This window comes from Barbatula barbatula (assembly GCF_947034865.1).
Source record: "Barbatula barbatula genome assembly, chromosome: 8".
Taxonomy (NCBI): Eukaryota; Metazoa; Chordata; class Actinopteri; order Cypriniformes; family Nemacheilidae; genus Barbatula; species Barbatula barbatula.
This window is the reverse complement of record NC_136771.1, coordinates 3,673,881-3,696,200: the sequence shown is the minus strand read 5'-3', so window position 1 is coordinate 3,696,200 and position 22,320 is coordinate 3,673,881. Positions and strand designations below refer to the sequence as shown.

Genomic DNA, 22,320 nt, shown 5'->3' with positions numbered 1-22,320 from the left:
GCACAGGATGATGTCCGTAAAATTACAGAGATCGTCCAGATGTGATTTCCTTTTTGTCAGTGTCAACTGCAAACAAACCATATTGTTTTTATGATAGCTTCTTAAGCTGATAGAAATATTACTTAAATAGTTGTCTCCAGCTAAATACAACATGACACCACAATAAAGCAACACTAACACCACAACCAAGTGGAAACAATGACTCAAACTCTCAAGATGCTGTTTATTTATTATGTTGTATTAAATGAATAAAGCAGGACTCCAAATATGACAAAACATTCCAGTTAAAACCATTTTTATTAAACATTTCCTTCATAGTTAAACATTGTGACATAAAAGAAAACAAAAAAGTACAAGAGAAAAACGCAGTTTTCGCCTTGAAAACAGATAATTGCTTTTTTTAAACATATTTAACTATTCTTTGTAATGTCACTTCCTGCTTTCTGTAATTTGTCACTCAGTGAAATCAACGTGTGAGTGATTACATTTATATAGATACATTTATACATTGATCTGATATAGTTCCTTCCGGCAATGCTGTTACAGTGACACTGTTGTGCTTTTGGTAAACAAACAGATTTATTATCCAATATACAGGATATATATTACACTGCTTACACAAAAGCTAGATTTTAACTTTTGAATTACTTTAAATGGGCAGCTGGTGTGTCAAATCCAAGTTTTTTTTATTATTACACAAAAATCAATGAGCCCGCAAATAATGCTGTTAGAATCCCACTAGTGTGAAACCACAAATTAGATTGATGCATTTTACTGACCAGTGAAGTGTTGTAGTCATGTTCAGAGGACCAATATCTTGAAATGCAAAAAATTGCAAAAAATAATATACAAATGATAAAAAATGCCCAGACAGGCAAACGATCCACCAAACTCAAAGTGAAGGCAGTAGCTGAGGAAGAGGTCACCGTAGCAACAGCAATGGGATCCATAGTAACGGAAACCCTAGATTCAGATGTCATTGACATCGCAGTCCAGTCCTTGGTTTGTAGTTCCAGCAAAGATGTTCAAAGCCAAATCTAGCATGGTCTTCTACGAATGTTGGAAATAGGACGTCGTCCGAAGTGCTGCTGGAATTTTGTCTAAATGAACCTAAGAACTAGAGACTGAGGTTGTCAGGGAATTTAGTATGAAACAGTTGGGAACGTGTTTGTTTGTCTGGTCATGCAGCTATTCGCATGCATGATACAATATCAGGCAATGTTAAATTTGATCCTCTCATTATCATCCATGACTATTCTCAGTCCTTAATGCACACACACACTCACACTTTAAACATTCATACACACACTTTAAACACACACACATTCTCTCCGCCTTCTCGTTCAGCTGTGACATTTGGTGGGTGATGTTACTGTCATCTTGATGCTGTTATTGGTAGGTTGGCTTGCTTGTACAAAGCATCGGAGCCTCAACAGCACCCTCCAGAGGATGTTTTCACTGGTGTGCTCTGAATCTTGACGTTGGATTTCTCAGATCCTCCTGCAGTGGCACCGGGTCCCATCCTCTTCTTGATCTCCGCAGCCATAGTCATGAAGGCCTGTTCCACATTTGTGGAGCTCTTTGCACTCGTCTCGAGGAAAGGGATGGCCAGAGAGTCTGCAAACTCCTGAGAGATAAATCCAACAACAAATTAGTCTTATAGAGCAATCGGCAGCATGACATACACTTAATACAATCACAATAATGTTATTACGGTAAATAGCAAAATGTAATTAAAACAAGTTTGTAGAAAGATAACATTTTAAGATCACAATTTAATCTTTTCATGCTTATTTCTTACTTCATGGACAAAATTAGGGGCTGATATTAGTGCCAAATATATTAATTTGTTTTATATCAACTCATAAAATGTTCTATTTCTTACTGTATAGGCTACATTATATAAATTATACACCATCTACGCAATGGACATTTTTACGTGGCTCAAAAAGGCTCACTTCTTTTTGCAGACTTTGGAGGTTACTTGAGAATTTGGTCTTCGTTTGAACCATAAATTGTAATTTTTTTTCAATCCTCCCAGGTTGTCTGTTCCATATGAAGAGTTCAGATTAGGAATGCTCACATTGACCGTTTAACCGTTAACCGATAGTACAAATGTTGACCGGTTAATACTATAATTTAAACAATTTAAAGGTATGTTAAATCATATTTTTTAAATAATAAAATAATTTTAATCATACATGTTTTTAGTTTTCTGTAATTGTCAGGTCTTTACTCCTCCGAATGCAGTGACATTGCAGATCGGATTTATATATGTTTAACTAAGATGCATGCCCTCTTTGGATATTAATCCTGACTGGTGGAAAGCAAATGAAACGGCGTCATCTCTGCAATCCCATGACATCTGTGCCATCTGAAAGGGTGTTTTTTGTGCCACGGGTCTAATTGTCAACAGGCTCCAGATTGTCAACACAACACGTAAACATGTTACTTTATTAAATTAAAACTCAAAGCTTTTGATTGAGGTAGGCCTGCTATTTTTACTTGATGTAAGAAGCTTCTGTTTATTTATATTATTTTCGTTTTTTTCCATTGTCCAAAACGTTGCAGGTTTGCGGAAATGTGATAATATGTGAATGCAGCTGCTGTTGTTGATCTATTCGTTATTCTGCTATGTTTGTATTTTTTACGTGTCACAGACCCTCGTCAACTGTAGCTGCGTCTCATTTCGAAGGCATCCTCCGGATGTCGCATGCAAAGGCATATCCGGCAGACAAAACGCAACCTTCGGAGGATGCCTTCGAAATTAGACGCAGCATGTATTTTTATTTAATTCCAATTTATTATTAAAATCTTATCTTAACGGTTAATGTTGGGAAAACGGGTATCAGTTCTCGGTTAGAGAAATTAACCTCTTCATTTAACAAGCCTTTTTTATCGGGCTCCTCCATTTACTTTCAGCAAAACCAGATATTTCAGACCGGGCAGAGTGTGGTATTTAGTGGGTTTGAAGCTAAATAATTTGAGTAGCGTATACTGTGTGGAGGGCATTCACTTAACATACAAATCTCTTCTTTAACGGAGGTATCTTTGGAGGGTTTTGCATTTGAACTCTTCATACTGTGTGTAGCCGCTCACCACTTGCGCAGACTCAGAGCGGCAAGCGAGGTTTGATCAGAATGATTTTAATGCGAAAAGGCAAACGCAATAAGAAATTTTCAGTTATTTTATCTAAAAAGTGATCTATTGTCACATACTGATTTGATAAGAAATTAACAGAAATGTTAATTTCAAGCAGTTTCAAGCCCTTTATCCCAACACCACATTAAAAATTTATATTTTTCCAAGATTTCCGGCACCCGTACGAATCCTGTCTCACAAGTTAAAAAATGATGATATGCACATGTGACCCAACATCAGCGGTGTATCAATGTGCCATTAACAATACATTTTTAGAATATTTAGGGTTTTGTATTTTTTTGCAACTCACAGCAAATTCTATAAAGTGGACATATCTGCATGCCATCAGCCTGCCTTATTCATACACATTAACAATTCCAAATGATCATGACACAGTGCTGTATTTTGCATTCTAGAAGTGTTGGACATCTTGCGCACCTTTGCTGTTGTGTAATCCACAACTTTCTTAGTGGTCAGATCGCATTTGTTTCCCACCAGGAGCTTGTTGACGTTTTCACTCGCGTAGCGATCGATCTCCTGAAGCCACTGTTTGACGTTATTAAACGACTCCTGCAAACGAAACACATTCAGAAGAAAGAATACACTAAAACAACCAATAGTGTTTTCCATACAAACAAAACAGCACCCGACTCTTCACACACGATCTGTATACGAGGAGGTGTGACTAATCGCGTTGGTGTTGCTATGACAATGGAATGTTTGGTCACCTGATCCGTCACATCGTAAACAACGATGATCCCGTGGGCTCCCCGGTAGTAGCTGGACGTGATGGTGCGAAATCTCTCCTGCCCAGCCGTGTCCCACTGCCGATAAAAATAAACACATCAACATTCACACAACATACATGTCGGGCTTTTTTATTACAACAAGAATAGAAACACAACACAAGCGCACAGACATGAATGCTTGTTCAACATACTGTGTCATGTGTTATTGTGATGGTAAGAGACCTTGAGTGAGGGGAGTTTTGATGAGGACAGTTTGCAACTTTTGTGGCTAAATCTGCATAACTTGCTACAACGTGCCAAAAATGTTCCTTCAATGTAACTCAGCAAACTGTTGCTCTCTTATGACAGAAATCGACCTGAAAAACACATTATGAATTGTAATCTCAAGCATCAGCACTTACGATCTGTAGTTTGATGGTCTTTCCATCCAATTCTATCGTCCTGATTTTGAAGTCCACTCCGATTGTGCTGATGTAGCTCTCTGTATATGTGTCGTCCTGAGGAAGCGGCACACCCATCCACACACACACACACACACACGCACACAATAAGAGATAAAACATTCAGTTATCACTATCGCTATCGTATATATATTTAAGTGTATAGCATTAAGCACCACCCAAAAAAACCTTGAAAATAATGCATGTTTTCTAATAAGCTTTTAACAAACAAATGAAACCCTTCCCCTTGGCTTTAACATCAACTTTCTAAACCGCCCGATCATGGCACACCTGTGCAGTACCAGCCCTTATCTGTCCAGACATGTGTGTGTAAAGAGTTTCTTAATGGCTAATAACTTACAGCAAATCGCAGCAGAAGGCAAGACTTCCCAACACCAGAGTCTCCGATCAGCAGAAGTTTAAACAGGTAGTCACTGCAAGAGAACAGAAAAGTTTAAAGCAGCTGTCAGCGCTTAATAAAACATCTATAGCACGTGTCCTGATCTGGATGTTTTATTACACAACGTTTCACAATAACACTGACTTGACAAGCAAATGAAGGGTGTGACAAGACGTCACATGACCCCATGTCAGGGTTACTATAGGTTAACCGAAACCATGAACCCATTTCTGTTCATTGAAATCAAATACAGTATAGGCTTAAAAATATTTCATAAAACTTAAGTAGGATAAATAAAAAAGATACTAACATGGAAATACATCAAATCTAAATAACTAATGAAACTAAATAACAAATGCACGTTAAATGGGTAACAATTATAAGCTATTAACACAAAAATCATACTCTAATATAATTTTATACAATATGTTATATTCTACGCCCCACATGTCTGAACCCGTGTCGAATGATCCGTTATGAATCACATATTATACCTATTATTCACAAAGGAGATTCTCATCCATTGCTCATGAAACGCAATATTTTTATTAATAATAAGGTGATGTGTGTGTCAAGCATTATGAAAATTATATTTTAAAATCACACTACAAAGAAAACCTGTTTTTTGACAGATAAGATTCACTTCACAGTGTATTGTCATTTACATTGTACACGAATCATTGTGGCACTGAAGAAAAAAGCGTTTTTACATATCCCAACAGCTCGTCATAACGGAAGAGAAACTAGGGCCTGTCCTTCATGACAACAAGACTAACATGAAATAAACTCGATTCAAGTCATATTTAATGCGTTTCATAAAAGTTATGAGAGTTTCCATGCGATTCAGAGTTTATTAAATCATTACATCCGTTTAATTCTTAACTCAACGACGTGGCACTTTTGTGTGTCAGAGAGAGAGAGAGAGAGAGAGAGAGAGAGAGAGATAGAGAGAGCTCGAAAGAAACAGCACAACATTTAAATGACTACACATAATACGTGTGTATTACAAAAGTAATGCATATAGGCCTGACGATATAAAATGTATAATTTTTACACCAAGTGTGAAGGGTTGTCGGTCATGTGATCTCTTAAAACAACTGTGTTTAACAATAACCGTACTCTCTGAAAAGCACAGACGTCAAATGTATATTTATTAATAGTAAAAAGATCCCTGTTAATAATGATATAACACAGCACGTGACGTGTTTGATGTGTCATCGGCGATTTTCATCACACGAACTTACTATTCAGGATTCATGACGGACAGCTCACCAAAACCCCCGGTTTATTAGATTCGTCAGTGGTTTTCTTCTCCGCGATTGGTGTTCGAGACTTGTTTGCGGTAGATACACGTTGTTTTTCGGTAATAAACGCGGTTCGTCAGAGAGAAACGAAAGGAACCGGGATCCAAATACAGCTCAAAAATGGCTACTCGAGAGTGAAGTGTGTATAATAAGAAACGATGATGAGTAGCATTCGCCCCACCGCCCGCCACAATAAAAGCCCTCTTAGATCGTGGACTATCCTGTCGTTTTAATAATCTATCAAACTCATATTTCTAAAATTTCGTCGTGAGTGGGGAATTATATGTTATTTTTATAAACATAAATAAGTCATATATAGTTTATGTGGACGAACTTATTTTACGGCGTTCCTCTATGTGGAGACTTTTGTTCTGCCAGAAAGGGAAACGTTCATTTAAACGTTTTGTTTTCGATGCCGATCTTCGTGTTCAGTTAGATCGGCATTTCAAAAAGCATCGGGTTCTTTTCACGTTTACTTTCTAAACTTTAAACGACACTTTAACTAAATAGCAGGAGCCTATTAACACGAGGAGTTCATATCAGAACAAAACGTACGAATTGAAGCTCCGCCTGACATCCTGTAGCACCATTACACTTTCCTCACTAGAGGGCGCAAGAAAACAAAACACATCACTGCCAGTCCGAAAGAAAGAATCTCATGAGGTTGGCATAACTCTTTGGTGACTGCCACAGTGTACAAACAATCTCATATTTCTTAGGTCTCTATCTCACTCGCCCCTCTCTTCTTAGGATTTCACCAAATTTAAGACTTTCCGAGCAATCTTATGAAGGTTTCTACAGTTCAAAGCTTATGCATACAGATGTATATCTTTATTCATTATTTATCTCTTATTTTGACAACGGTTTGGCCGGTTCAGCAGTGGACGCTTGACCTGCCTTTGAACCAGTCTGACAGGGGGCACTTCCCTTATCCAAACACACAAAAGCAGCTCTACCGATACTATTAATACCTGTGTGATGAGCGATAGGATAGTCACGCCAAATTACAATAGAACGATGGGTCTGTTTTTATGCTTTTATGATTTGAGGATGCTGCTGTCTTCCTGTGTTTGTTCAAGCACGTGTCGGTGAGCAAAACATACCTAGACCCCATTGAAAGTCAATCCATTCACACCAACATCAGATTGATGAGAGATCACAGGGCGTAACATAATAAACATTTAACTGTTGAAATTTTGGATACCAAATCGAAAGGATAGACATATATGACCTTTAAATACTTCAATACTTTGTGCAAATGTTTCGTACAAAGACTTGCACTGTTCGGAGCTTGTGGAATAATTCAGAGATGCAATCAGAGCATCTGATCCCAGACCGGTCCACTTTCAGTACCAATGTGTGTGAGATGCGTGTATGTGTGTGTTTGCTGCTGAGGATAACTAAGGGGCGGGGTTAACAATCCAGGCCTTGGAAGGAATAGTGTGATTGACTGGTAAGCGGTTGGGATGTCACAGAGAAACTGTATAAAAGGTAAATGTGTTGATGCAGTGGTTATTTGAAGACCTTTACAAACCCCAAAACACTTATACAAGACTCTTTAGAGGAGACGCTGATATCGGTAAGCAGCTTGGCTGAGCTTTCAAATACTTTTGTGTTAAGATTTATTATTATTATTGATTATTTTTTTACAACAAAAGGGGTATTTTAATATTTTAAAAGAAACCAAACAGGTATTATTTTAACAATATTGTCTAAATTAGAATAGCATTAATTATATTTTGAGGCACAATTTGACCAAAGAAAAACAAATGTAAAAACTAAAGTTGAGCTCAATGGGAAAATAATTGTAAAACGCATGATTAGATATGAAAGTATTTAAATTCAAATTAGATTTGTAATTTTTCAATTTTACTATGTATATATAGATGAATATTGTGTGATAAATTAACAGCGGTAACATTTTTTGAGATTTATAATGTTCAGAATGACCTTGACATCCTCAAGGTCATTCAGTACCTCCAGATCACTGGAGTCTGATACATGTGGAAATATTTGGTTGCATCATGCAGAATGTTGGCAACACTGAATATCATATTTTCGGTTACTGACTCAAACAATACGTTGCGACCAGGTGCTCACGAACGTCCTTGCCTAATAACATCCGAAAACGTTATCGTCACATGCATTTAAGAACATCTCTGATCTTACGTTTAGACAATGGCTGACTTTGACCTGGTTCTGAAATGCTGGGGCGCAGTGGAGGCCGACTACACAGCCCATGGAGGTGAAGTTCTGACCCGGTTAGTATGGGATCAAACAGACAGAACATGTGATCGGCTTATAAACATCTTGCTTGACTGAAGTTCTCTCTCTGTTTCAATCTCCAGGCTGTTTCAGGAGCACCCGGAGACTCTGAAGCTATTCCCAAAGTTTGTTGGCATCGCTCAGGCCGACTTGCCCGGAAACGGTGCCGTGGAGGCCCATGGTGCCACCGTGCTGAAGAAACTGGGCGATCTGCTGAAGGCCAAAGGGGATCACGCTGGCATCCTTAAACCACTGGCCAACACTCACGCCAACAACCATAAGATACCCCTCAACAACTTCAAAGTAACCTGACTTTCACTGACATTTTGCTCTTTGTATCTTGCTGACTTTATAGGCTGTATATGAAGCAGCATTCAGACTTATTTAACCCATTATAAGATCTGCATAGTTCTGTATTGTGCTGCATTACTATAGTTAAATCTCCTTTGTATTGGAATGTGAAAACTGCCATCCAACTTAAATGAAATTTGAAATGATTATTTTTAGATAAACAATATTTAATTTGATATATTAAGAATTAAAAATTGAAAAAAGTGATTTCTCATGGCTCGCTTTTCTCTTCCAGCTGATCGCTGAAATCATAGTTAATTTGATGGCAGAGAGAGCGGGGTTGGACGGGGCTGGTCAGGCCGCTCTGAGGAGAGTGTTCGATGTCGTCATCGGTGATATCGACAGATACTACAAAGAAATCGGATATGCTGGTTAAATGAGACCAAACCCCTGAAAATTGCAAACTCAGAAGGGTGTAGTACACACTAAAATGGGAGCATGTTAACAATAGAGCTTGGCATGTTGCTGCTAGCAAAATAGATGTTACTGGGCTTAACAATGCAAGCTAACAACAATTTCACATTGAAAAATCAAAAACTAAATATTGGTTTTGAATGAGTAGGGAATGTCACATGATCTTTATAATGTCGGTGACTGTGTCTTTAAGATGTGTGGGTCTCAGGAGGAGTGGCGCACTACATCTAACTTACATATTCAGACAAAACTTGTTAATTTGTTTAAATTTAAATATCACTGTGAAAGGAGACTACATTAAAATGAAAACGTTTAAATCAAATGATGTTTCTCTTGTTTTGACAGGCCATATCTCTGTCTGCATATGCTTTATTTTGTTCACAATTATTAGCATGCGTTATAAATCAGTATGTTTTGTAAATCAACACTTCAATAAATCAATAAACTTTGCAGTTACCTGCTGGAAAAAAATGACTTGAATTTTTATTTGTCATTTGCCTCAAGGACTTTGTCATTCATTAAGCCATTACAGCTACTCAGACTTTTAAATGTTACCTAGAAGCACAAACACCGGACAACAAGTGGAACAGTGTAGTTAATGATCAAATTTGATTACTTACAGCACAATTGTAATATATTATGAGCAAAATATTATCTAAGTTCACAACACCACAATACCTTTCGAGACATTTGTCTGAGTGTGTGTTAGTTCAGTAGGTATTTTATGGTAATCTTGTTTTGATCATGTGGTTCTTAAAATTGCTTGGCCTGACACACCCATTCTCTGTCTGGAATGAGATTTATTTATGATTGTGCACTCTGTTGACCCCTACACTGTGTCGTGGATGCTTGTTAAATCCCAATCTCCCTTCACTTTCCTTTTTATTCAGCTAGACTTGCTAATAAGTCTTTATCCTCAGGAAACTGAACTTTGACATTGTTAGCGGATCTAATCTGAGTCGCTCGCAGTTTTCCACAGCCACCAAATCTCATTCCAAGAGTCTTATCGGAGGTTTGTGGATGTGACGAAAGCCACAGAGTTGTCCGAATTAAATGAACACACATATGCTGAACTCTGTTTACCGAGCAGAGATTAATGTTGGCTTTAATCACACGATCAAGCTTTAGTTTATAATAGTATGACTGGTGTAATGAGCACTTTTACCCAAGGGTTTGCATAATCAAATCAGACGTGACAACAGTCACTCTCGCACCCTCTTTAGTGTGACACCACTCACTCTCTCTTTTTACTTTCCCTCTCGTCTCTTTTGTCACTTTCTGCACGACACGCAGCCAAGGTCAAAGCCTAGTGAGACCATACCGAGATCTGCGACCTGATGTCACTCTTTTTAGATTTTACACACGCACACTGGTCTAAGGGACTTGTAAAGTGCAGCTGTCAGACCCGAAGCATCCTGCACGCAAGTGATCACAGATGCTTTAGTCAATGTAGAGCCATTCCCCGGGGCCAAAAGAGTAGGGTATACCACAGAGAACCTTAGTGGGCCCGCATAACATTATCAAAGTTATATTTTAATATATAAATATTTTTATTGTATTTCATATATTGTCTCGTTTGTGTTTGTTTTGTATCCGCCTAAGCATTTTAAAGTAAAACATTTGTGACAAGGTTAATACTAAAACGCAACAAATATCCTCGTTAAGCCTCCTGAGCTGAAAACGAGCAAAGTCTGAGTAGGTCTAGAGTCGCCTGTGCTTTGCTCTCTCTCCCACAATAAGACCATTGTTCTTCAGGTCTGCCGAAGGAGAGCATCTAGTTTCTGAGGGTTTTTTAACCATCTCCTGAGTATACTTGTGTTTATGTGTGCAATTTCCATGGAAGTTCAGTGTCATCCTGTATTATCTGCTTTGAAAGGAGGAGGCAGGCCAGGAAAATGGAGATATCTTGAAATCTCTGAAGATTCTCTGTATCACAGACTTGCAAAGGTCCCAAAATGAAGCGTCTGCATGAACTTTAGTTGCCAAAGGTGATGTCCATCTGATGTCTCTGCTCTTAATTCAAGTACAGTTTTAGCGATGTTTTAAAAATGTTATACATATTGCAGTGAGTGTAAACTGAAGCTTGGATTTTAAGGAGGATTGGCTGAGCGATAATAACCACCACAACAAACCCAAGTCTGATCACTTCAAAAAGTAATATCCCAGCTCTCCTGAACAAGTTGTATTATTATTTGATGCATTATTTGTGCTCAAACAAATTGCCCATGACCAACAAACTCACACTTCAACCTGGTCCTATAAAGGCAGGACTATAAAGGGAAAGTGGTACGTGCCGTGAGGAACGCATCCCCCTTTGTCCTTGTGTGCCTTTCACTCAGCATGTGAAAACACACACACACACCGTCTGCATTATTCAGTAACAGAATGTCGAGTGTGACCGTTGTGGAACAAAAACAGGTCTCTAGAGATATGGTCGCACTATAGATGTCTTTAAAGACTTTAAAGAGAGGCAGTTTTAAACAAACCCCAACATTTGTGCTATAAAGTCTTTAAAGTGATAGTTCACACAAGAATAAAACTCTGTCATCATTTATTTACCCTTATATGGTTCGAAACCTGTATATGACTCTTACTTTAGTGGAACACAAAAGAAGATATTTTGAGAAAAGACTCTGTGGTTTTGTGTAAATACAATAGTAGTCAACATTCTTCAAAGTATTTGATTTTGTGCAGAAGAAGAAAAGTTCAGAAAGGTTTGAAGGTAAGTAAATGATGAAAGAGGTTTCATTTTGTGGTGAACTCTCCCTTTAACAAAGAATTACTTTACTAGAAGCAAACAAACGTACCACTATGCTTAAAGCACAAGACAAATACAAAAGTAACTTTGGTTCAAATAACATTTTACTGATTCAACATAACTAAAACTAGTTTGGATCGAAAAGTCTCTTAAAGAAACAACGCGCCTCAAAAAGGAAACGGTTACTATATACTGTGGTTTATATGTGACTTTCTTTAACTAAAAATAAATCATAACTTGACTCATGAACTATATTGGTTCATATTTATTCAAACTTTGAAAATGAGATCTGACATCTGAAAATCTCTTCGTGTAAAAACGGTTGACTTAATCACGTTTTGAATGGCTTTAAACGATTTAAAATGCCAAAGAAAACAAAGTGATGGTGATAAAGACACATTTTTGTTTATTTTGAGAATGAGGATGTGTTTGTGTAACTGTTAGCTGTGCTTTATGTAAGAGGATATCTGGTGTTTGACCTCGTGCATGAAGTGGTCAGTGAGGAGAGATTGTCAAACGGGGTCAGTCACAAGCGAGTGGATGGAAAGCTCGAGAGAGGGAGACAGTGGCAGCACAGGTAGAACGCCAGCAGACCTTTTTGTCATTTCTCCGCAGAGAACGTCCATTATTGAAGACTCGAGTTACAGATAGGATTGGTTTGCAACAGGTGAGGTTGTCATGGTAACGCGGGAGGAAAGGAGTAAGTGGGTGTAAATGAGGACGGGGTTACTGCAGTGCACCCTATTACAGCACACGGTGATGAGAAGCTAACAATGATCCAGAGAAACTTCTAACATAATCTAAGACTCATATCCCCCATACCTTCTGAAGAATAGTCTTGGTCGCCCGTGTAAGAGTAACTCCAGTGCTAAGATGTTGCGAGAGGTTACTTAGGGGTCCGGTCTCTCTAGATATCCGTCTGATCTCTCCTTCAATCCAAGTTCATGTGATCTTATCCCGTACGTAAATCAGATAATACAGCAAAGTAACATTGCAAAGACCGTAAGCACATTACATGGTACGGGATGTACCAGTCCTGACACTTTGGGTTTGCACATAATGTCAATTCACTGATATTATGTGCCACAATAAGAATTAAGTAATTAAAAAAGGGCACCTGACAATTAAGAAACAACATTAATGGTACATAAACACTTTGCAGGCTAGACGCAATACCATTGCGACCCCCCAACCTATAAATTAAAACAAACTCAAAAAAAAAAAACAATATGCTATCTATAGGACCAAAAGGAGCAGGTTGATTTGGCTGCAGAACTATCATTTTATTAACAAAAATGTTTTAAATGTAACAATGATGTTACAAGCAATGCATTGGTTTCCCGATAGCGCCCCCTGGAGGTCTAAGTAAAATCAGATTAATAAACAGTAATCATAAGCTAAAATTCATGGACCATCGTTTTAAAACACTCTCCATATCTGCAAAACCACCAGAATACCTGACATTTAAATGAGTGAATCAAGTACCAGCCATAACCAGAGTTTTTAAAACAAAACTAATTCATTCAGTGTTTCAGCTGAACTGGGATCAATCCTCTTCGAGGTCAGAGGTCGCAGAGCATCGGGTAAGAGTGGAGAGATAGAGGGAAGTGGTCGGTATGGGAGACATTCCCGCAGACACCTTCAGAATGCTGAGAAGACGGGCGGCCGCTGCGTGTACGCCATCAGCTGTCTGTGGAGGAGAGGCAGAAAGGTTACTTCCTGTCGCACGTCCGGGACCCGTTTCAGTATGGATGTTCAAACAACACAGAGTTAAAATGTGAACTCGGAGTTAATTAACACCAAGATGCAAAACTGAGTTTTTGGTTTCAGAACAGCTGATTAGAGTTAATTCAATCAACTCTGGGGCTTAAAAGCCATGATTAATAGAGCTCCTATATTAAAGTTGTGTCTCGTTTCGGAAGGTTGCGTCCTTGTGTCCTCCGGAGGACTCATCCTCAAAAGGATGTGGTATAGAGGATCCTCAAATTAGAATGAAACGAGACAAAGGAAACAGGAAGTACCACGTTGCACTTGCACACCTGTCTAATAAATTAAAATGATTCATACATGATTCTAAGAGGTGAAAAGTTGAAATCATGCCAAGGGTTAAAGAAATGTACTATTTTCGCCTTACTGTTTTAACAAGTTTACAAATCACTAAACCTTATTTACAACATATGCCTGAACATCAAACATCAAAACTCGAATCAAACTCTGGGTTTACAAAAGAAAACCAGCTCCCGACCAGGTTAGGGTCACAGAGTAAGTTACCCCTCTTTTAGAAACGGGCTTGAGTTACCCTGCTTTGACATACCTCACATTCTGAAACGGAAAACCCAGAGTTTCCCTCAATTCAGGGTTAATATACTTTTCGCTAAACTCCTTTCTGAAACGGCCCCTAGTGTGCATTTACCCTGTGTTCAGCACAGACAACAGGACACTGGTGTGAAGCAGCCAGTTTCCTGACACTGGCCAGTCGGTCCTGAGTGTAAGATCCACAGCGAGCTGAAGACACACACAAAACCAAAACATGAATGTCATACCATTTCTTGTCCGTTTTCTGATAACAATAAGTCGCGTGTTGCTTTTGGGACATGACTTTCATTTGTTCACTATTCATGTCAAAACAAAACAGGACTCACCGTCAGTCACCAGAAAACACACCTTGCCCAGGAAATAGTCCGAGTGAAGATGATTCAGAGAGCTCTCCACAGACTGAAGACTAGAAAGAGAGAATGAAATAAACCCACTCCACGTGTCCCGTGAAAGCATGATATGCAGCGTGTGTGGAAACTACACGTGTACCTGCGCTCTGACAGCAGATTCACTATAAACACGATTAGATCAATGCGCGGACGAGACTCCTTGTTCTCAATGGGCAGAGGAAGTTTCCTGGCCAGCCGTCTGAAAGAAAACATCAACACGTGCGCTCAATACAGCCACGTCATTACATATAGCCATAATGCGTGTATGAAATATATGATTTGCCATATATACTCTTGAACACATACAACGATAGACAGACAGAAATACACAGACATCTGAACACTCACACATTGACGTTGAACTCTTTCTCGTAATGCACTATGACATCGGCCAGTTTGGACTGGAGCTGTTCTTCAATCTCAACCAGCTATTAACGTAAAAACACGATCTCGTGTTATTATAACGCGATAAACACAACGTCATGTTGTCAGACAACAACAATACTCACGAGAATGGTGGCGGTGTTCAGCTCGGGGACTTTACTGAACGGTGTCAAGAGCGCCATGCTGCTTCAATCTGAACGAATATTCATTTAGTTTGATTTTTCTTATAAATTCATGATTTCTTCTTCAGTAAAGGCGCCGCTTCTTCCTCGCGCCTCTTTTCAAAGTTCACGCGTGACGTCACTTGCCCGCGCCACATCGATGGTTGCGGCACGCGAGCGACCTCACGCGTACGAACAGACATAAGACCTTTTATTTTAAACTAAACACAAATTAATAAAATGTATTTATTAATCATTTAATAAAGCATATTATTTAATATGAACTTCTATGGAATCAAATTTTTGTGATTGTATTAATAATGGCAGGTGGTTTTCTGCCACTTTATTGCATAGTCAGAATAAATCACTTGTACAGTTATGTTTTGAATAACACTAAATTATATTTTTAATTGATATCTGTATAATTAAGGATTTTAGAGATCTGGTGACATCACCATAATGAACTACAGTTGCTGAGGTCATCACGTCTGTCAGTTTTGTGCATCACTTTATCTAAAGCTTTAGCGTGTTTCAGACCTTTCAAACCTAGTATTGACATTTATATGCAATTTGACACAAATCAAAAAACCTTTTTAAAGAAATAAAGCTTGAAACACTTCACGTAAACAAACGAAGCGACAAATTTATTGTTTCATAGCATAATGGCATGGCAAGAAGAAGCTTCAAAACAGCCTCTCGACACTGCAAAACAAAAAGAGCGATAAAAAGAGAAATGTTGCAAATATAAACTGTACCACGAAAGACAGTTTGCTCGCAATATAAGCAAAGCTACAAATGGGTGCTGTTCTGTGACAAATGAGTGGTTTGGTTTGTGTGAAAAAAAAGACATTCTGGTTACTACGCAGTTCAGCTGAATTTATATCCATATCAAAATAAACCAGGGGAAAAATAATATCCACATCAAAACGATTAAAAAAAGGATGCCAGTCTTCAGTGTGGGTTCAGTAATTCAAGCCAATATTTCCTTTATCCACATCTTCCTCTTCTCAACAAAAACTACTCTCTTCCCCTCCCTGTACTTTCATTAATTATTCTTTTAGTTTGCCGACTAATTTAGATCAACTTGTTCCCGCAACACATGTACCTGTGGTGTTTATATCAGAGGCGTTCTTTGTATCTGAAATATCAGGCTGAGTGCACTCACAAATGCTCGGAACATTGTTCTGGCTTTGTCTCTGTAGCCGCTTGGCTTCACTGATGTATAAATAACCAGATGAAACTAAAATCGGGTTATTGACAGATCAGTGTTTGTGTGTATGGACAGAACTGGAAACAGAAGCTACAGTATTTAAAAGTATCTCTCTTTAATTTCTCCTTTATTCTCTTCTAGATCTCGCCTGACTCTCTCTCCTCTGAGCTAGAGCGCTGATCTCTCTCCAGCGAGACGGATCTCTCTCGCTGTTGGCCTATGTCAGGTGTGGAGGGAGATCTCTCCTTCTCTATGTCCCGTCGTCCGTTATCTCTCCACTTCTCCTCTGGACCACTCTCCCTCCCCCTTTCCTGAGACGGTTCTGGATCTCTCGTGTGTGATGACCTGGAAATAAAGAATAAAAGGAAGAAAGACAGAAGGAATAAGTGGCCAATTAAAGTCAAATACATTTATTTCAATATCACACCACAAAATGTTCTCCACACGTTTAAAAGAATGTAAAATCATCTGAACTTTAACGGTCTTTAAAATCTTAAGATGTTAGTGAAACTAACAGGTACCTCTTCCTCTTGCTTCTATGCGAGTGGGAGCGAGAACGATGGCGTTCTTTGTGTCTGTGTTTCCTCTCTCTCTCCCTCTCTCCCTCCTCGCGGTGTCGCCGAGGGCGATGAGAAGACGAGGTTCCTGCATCCCTGGGAGATGCAAAGCATAGTTTTTGTATATATCACAAGGCGTGAAAATTGAGCTCACCGATATTGTTCACCAAGAATTTAGAAATGACTTTAACAGAACATAAGTGTCATGCAAGATCTTCACAGACCTCCTGCGGTCCCTCTCTTTGTCTCTCTCTCTTTCTCTCTCGCGTTCATGCTCTCGCTCCTTCTCCCTCTCCATCTCTCCCTCTCTGGTTCGTTCCTCCTCCCTGTCTCTCTCCTCCCGTCTTCTCACCCGCATGCGCTCGTGTTTCTCCGCTACGATTTTCTGGAGACCACAACAGCACATCTGTGAGAACACGTGGAAGGCCAAGAAGATTGAGTTCTGCACATTGTCAACTTACCCTCAGCTTCTCTAATTTTTCACGGATTTCGATGAAACCTATATGTAACTTCCCCCCGAAGTGGTCGGCTAAGCGGCGGTCGTTGTCGTGGAGGCCGAGGTAGGCGGAGCAAACCTCACACACTCGCAGCTTCTGCTGCTGGAAGCTGGAGGCCGGCATGGAGTTGCGATATATGTCCTGCACACAAACGTTCAGTCAAGAACCAGCTGAAGTTCACAGGAAATCTGTGGAAACCATAACTGGTGACCTCAACACTGACCTCTGCCTCTTTTTTCAGGGTGCGAGTCTTCTCTACCTTCTCCAGCAACTGTTGTGCCTCATCAACATTCCCCTCGCTGCCCAACTGCTCTGCACGAGCTAGGAGCTTCCCGATCTCCTCGTTTAGCTCGTGCACACGCTCCGCCTAAATGGATGCCGGTTAGCCTATCCAAAGAGCCATAATTTACATATTAAGGTTTTACAAGATCAATTAAATTTACCTTTGCGGCGACCTCCGCGCTGATCTCCTCCTGGGTTTCAACCAATCGCTTTTTAGCCAGTTCTGTTCTCCGGTCACAGTCTGCAATGAAGGACTGCAGGTGCTCCGTGGCCTGAGGAGAGACGCCACACTTTATTACATTTATGCACACGTATTTGAAATATTGTGCTCAAGGTGTTATACTGTGGTTATTCTTTTGACTAAAACGTGGGTAAATTCTGAATATTTAAGTCAATGAAACCCTGATAAGAACAAATATGAAAGTGATCATGTGTATACGGAAAGATATAACAGTTCCGTGGTCTGATAGTTTGGTTTCAAATCAGAATGTGAAGGGTTCATACTCACATCCAGTTCAAAGAAATACTCCTGCTGTTTAGAGGCGATCTCAAAGTCTGCCCTCAAAGCGAGATCGTGGATTTTTACACACTCCCCCAAATCCATGCGCTGCGTACACACACAGTTTCGAGACATCAGTGAACATCCAAAACTTTGCAGGCCACATCACATGACTGAACGGACAAACCAATGAGCATTATATTAAATAAAGAGTAGAAAATATCAAAACAGATAATATGTCATTACCACAGGGATACCTGTGATCTTTTTATAGGGACACTTACAGTTCCAGAGAGTATGTCATGAGGACAGGACTCCAGCAGATGACTCTTACAAACACGCTCATCTGAAAATTTTATTCTCTGACGCATCGAGTCTCCTGAGGACACAAAAGAACAAAATATCCAAATCAGATTATGAACATTAGGACTTCACATGAAACTGCTCACTGAATCATCAACTCATACTGATGTGAATTATGATTCTGAACCATATTTGAATATTTCAACTTCAAGTAAGTCAGGTGAGGACGCTCATAAGGATCACGAATCCTGAATCACGCTTCATATCAAGTCATAAGGTTCATGATCTTTTCCAAAAGCAACCAAATGTCAAATAACCCAAGAGTTACTACACTTTAAAATAACGATGTCATAGTCATGTCACATAATTCATTATGCAGCAGATCAGCATTAACAGCATTAACCCCCCAAAGTCACAAATCACTACAGACTGAATCCAACAAAAGTTTACTTTCGATTCGAGGTGAATGAAATAAAAAAAGACTCACCATCTCTGCTAGTGCCCATCAGCTGGTCCAGCATGGCTCTCATCTGCGCCTGGGCCGACATATTCACCTCTTTATCGGTGTGGTTTTAACTTATCAGTAAACGTGTTGATTTCGAGCTCGTTTATTTAACCTGTCCAACGGACTCCTCATGCAGCAGGCCTCGACAACACGGGCCGCCGAAAACGAAACGAACCCCCTCCTGTAACTCACTAAAACTACCTCTATCCACACACGCAGCCTTCTTGACTTCAAATCCCTTCGAACTGCGGAGTTTATAGTTGAAATATGTATTGCTATAGAGTTGAAAGTCAAGTCAGAGCTCAGTGAGTAGGTCTCGTGCGTTAGCAACAGCAGCTAACGTTAACTGCCTCAGCGCCACTGTATCCGCCTAATGTGCGCTTATATATAAACCCTGACGCTGCTTTATCAATCCGCAGGTTAATATTCTGTGTCGTGATCCATTTTCGAAAACTTTTGACAGTGTTTATTTAATGTTGGTTTGTTTTTTGTATCTTTTTTCCCTCTCGGAATCGGACTTCCGACCCGCGCGATCAGCTACCGCTTGGTTACGCGCGCGGCCCCGAGGAAGTGTCGCACAGCCTGAGCGCTGATTGGCCGAGCGGCCGGTGATGTCACGTAGGTGGCGCTGTTGCGGCGGGCCGTTATGAGGCCATCGTCATCAAAAAATAAATAACAACAGCTGGGATGTTTACTGGAAATCTGTTTAGATGCTATTTTAGTTTCAGAATTATATATTACACGGTTGATTATTTTATTAGAAAAATCTTACAAAAGAAGAGGTCTCTGTGTAAAACATTTTTGTCACATTTTTATAGATGTGTTTAAATCACACACAAACCCATTGGACACAACTAAGAACAATTAAGTTCTTAAAGTGTGTAAGGCCTTTATGAGCCAAAAATAATTTTCCGGCAGCTAATGTGACTTGTGCTTTGATAATAAAATGTAGTAATAGTATTAAAATGGAAGTTATGGTTATTAAATTCAGGCATATTTTTCTGTTTTTGTTATATAGTTAATTTGTGTTATTGCTTCTAAATATATACTGACCAGCTATTTACACACACATCAAATATACAAATACATATTTCATATTAATGTGTATTCGTGTTGATATTGAAAACATTTTTGAGGGGAAGCTACAAACCATTTGACGTGATGTAAATGAATCATAACTGCTAAGCTAAAAAATGGTTTAACTATCAAAGCGTGTAATGGTGTTTATTAACAGTAATAAGGTACCAGTCCATATAAAAAATATTGCAGTGTACTTTATTTTTATTATAGTAAACTGTGGTAAAATAGATGTGGCGTTAACTCCTCCCACCTGCAGCGATCACTACCGTGGACAGAGCGGCGCCCCGACGACCTTCTAGCAAGCCGTTTGATTGACAGGCGATCTGACCAATCATGACACCAATATTGTGTGCCACCATGACTGTCCGCCATTTTGTCCGACAAACAAAGCAGTCCGACAAACCAGACGTTGTAGTTTACCTTAAAAATGGTGAAAAGGTGCTCGTATGGGTCTTGCAACTCAGACAGCAGGTACCCAGAAAGGCTGGGCAAAATACTATTTCATCCGTTCCCCAAACCTGGAGAAGTGTATGAAATGGATACGTTTGTGTGGACGGCCGCACCATCAACTGAGTTGAAGCTGAAAAATCATTCCACAGCCAAACACATCTATGTGTGTTCAAAGTTAACACAATTATATATACTGCACATATTTAACTGTGTAGCACAATGTATTTTATTTTGAACATGTTTTACAAGATTTACATTCGTAATCCGAGAAATGCATTAAAAGCGTAACGTAACTAGGATATCTAGCCCCTAGCCTTAAACAGTTTTGCCTGACATTTCTGTGTTCTTTCCTGTATTAATGTACTTTTAAGATAATTAAGGCGTCATTCCTCTGTCATTAAACTCCAGCACTTCGTTGATCACCCTCTTCCAGCGTTTACATATGACGTCACACCTGCGAGGCGTTCGCCTAAACTACGAAAGGTTTCAGTTGCTCGAAAGCAAAGACAACGAGTTGACAGCATGCCAGAGGATGCTGAAAACATCAAGTATTTCTCTAAAAGAACAAGCAAATAATTACAATGTACTTTTTTATTTTATACATGACAAATTACAATCACATTTAATGTCACAACCTGCTAAGCATATTATTTTTTACAGAGTTGAGTGTGATCTACAAGGCGTTTCCATGTATATTCCAGGAGAGAGGGCAACAGAATCATTAATGGAGGATACCACTACAGAGGGGAGCGCTGTTGTCATTAAAATGGGTAACGTTATGTGTTTTGTTGCAGTGGTCTCTCATTAACCGCACAGGGCTTGTAGGAAATGCTCAAAAAAGTACCAGTCTAGTTTAGTTTAAAACATTTTCCCACATTTCTCCATCAAAGTTAATGCTCTCCAGATGGTAGTCATTATCACATTTGACAAAAAAAATCGCACCATGGTGTTCAGACTATAACCTGGTAATAATACTCATGATTATGTCTCAGACTGTCAGTGTCCCGGCTGTCTCTTAAAAACGTAAGCTCTCATTGCTCGACCCTGTATTATCCCCAGCAAAATGTTGATTTGCTGCACCAATAAGACCAGTGGAGGCTAGGGGTGGGGGAATCACAGGGTACCCACGATACGGATCGGATACATGGCTCACGATGCGATAATATCAAGATGTGACTGTACTACGATAATCATTATATATTGTTTGGCAATTCTATAACCATACATCACGATATCTGCCTAACTATGAAAATAAAATGCCCATGAAAAGGTTAAGTGCAACATTTGTCTCTTTATTCAAGTCCACAAAACTTTTTCAGTAGGTAAATTAATATATTACCAACATGAGTAACATTTAAAGTCAATTAAACATTTTTAATTGTACGTCGACCAACAGCATTAAAAAGCACTTTTGTCTTTTAAATGTGTATGTGCCAAGGCATGTCCCCTTTCTTTACACAACAACATCGCCATTCACGTCCCCACAAGGTCAAAATCTTGGTATTGCTAACAGTGATGAATAACGGTACACACACAACTAAAGAAAAAAATATGCCAATGTTTGTAAGTTATTTACATTGTGTTTATGTTAATAAAACACTAGTTCTAATCCTTTGATTCTTATGTTTACAGAGTGCACAGATGACCGACCCCAGATGAGAGAAAACCAAGAGGAAGGGGAAAGACTGAAGGCTCTTCTTGCTCAAAAAGAACAAGAAAATGACCAGCTAAGGGAGAAAATACGAACTTGTCAGGCTCCTAACCCACTAACGCCAGAGACTTTAAATAACAGCAGTGTCCCTTACTACTTTAGATACTGCACCGGGTTCACTTACGATAAGTTCAACAAACTGTGCAGATTTTTA

At 39.2% G+C, this 22,320-nt stretch overlaps 4 protein-coding genes across 6 annotated transcripts; 1 reads left to right on the top strand and 3 right to left on the bottom strand.

Moving 5' to 3' along the window:
• Window positions 1-268: 268 nt before the first annotated feature.
• Window positions 269-6,639, bottom strand: rab1aa (RAB1A, member RAS oncogene family a). Its single transcript, XM_079462645.1, has 6 exons — window positions 5,975-6,639; window positions 4,692-4,764; window positions 4,292-4,387; window positions 3,870-3,965; window positions 3,580-3,711; window positions 269-1,627 (listed from the first exon to the last, which is right to left on the bottom strand). Exons 1-6 carry the CDS (start codon window positions 5,986-5,988, stop codon window positions 1,430-1,432), a joined length of 609 nt encoding a protein of 202 aa, XP_079318771.1. The 5' UTR covers window positions 5,989-6,639; the 3' UTR covers window positions 269-1,429.
• Window positions 6,640-7,382: 743 nt separating this feature from the next.
• mb (myoglobin) lies at window positions 7,383-9,541 on the top strand. 3 transcript variants are annotated; one of them, XM_079462658.1, is made up of 4 exons: window positions 7,383-7,487; window positions 8,210-8,295; window positions 8,383-8,602; window positions 8,886-9,528. In XM_079462658.1, exons 2-4 carry the CDS (start codon window positions 8,213-8,215, stop codon window positions 9,024-9,026), a joined length of 444 nt encoding a protein of 147 aa, XP_079318784.1. In that variant the 5' UTR covers window positions 7,383-7,487; window positions 8,210-8,212; the 3' UTR covers window positions 9,027-9,528. The 3 variants fall into 3 exon arrangements, with proteins under 3 accessions (XP_079318784.1, XP_079318782.1, XP_079318783.1); XM_079462656.1 differs by having other exon boundaries at window positions 7,465-7,613; window positions 8,886-9,541; XM_079462657.1 differs by lacking the exon at window positions 7,383-7,487 and adding an exon at window positions 7,607-7,725.
• Window positions 9,542-11,686: 2,145 nt separating this feature from the next.
• pane1 (proliferation associated nuclear element) lies at window positions 11,687-15,261 on the bottom strand. The gene is made up of 6 exons (XM_079462652.1): window positions 15,037-15,261; window positions 14,876-14,955; window positions 14,628-14,726; window positions 14,465-14,544; window positions 14,236-14,327; window positions 11,687-13,512 (listed from the first exon to the last, which is right to left on the bottom strand). The coding sequence occupies exons 1-6, from the start codon at window positions 15,091-15,093 to the stop codon at window positions 13,369-13,371; spliced, it is 552 nt and encodes a 183-aa protein (XP_079318778.1). The 5' UTR covers window positions 15,094-15,261; the 3' UTR covers window positions 11,687-13,368.
• A 122-nt stretch (window positions 15,262-15,383) lies between these two features.
• Window positions 15,384-19,545, bottom strand: LOC306897676 (putative RNA-binding protein Luc7-like 1). Its single transcript, XM_079462632.1, has 9 exons — window positions 18,908-19,545; window positions 18,402-18,496; window positions 18,127-18,225; window positions 17,780-17,890; window positions 17,560-17,703; window positions 17,301-17,477; window positions 17,064-17,224; window positions 16,804-16,935; window positions 15,384-16,627 (listed from the first exon to the last, which is right to left on the bottom strand). Exons 1-9 carry the CDS (start codon window positions 18,966-18,968, stop codon window positions 16,420-16,422), a joined length of 1,188 nt encoding a protein of 395 aa, XP_079318758.1. The 5' UTR covers window positions 18,969-19,545; the 3' UTR covers window positions 15,384-16,419.
• Window positions 19,546-22,320: the final 2,775 nt, after the last annotated feature.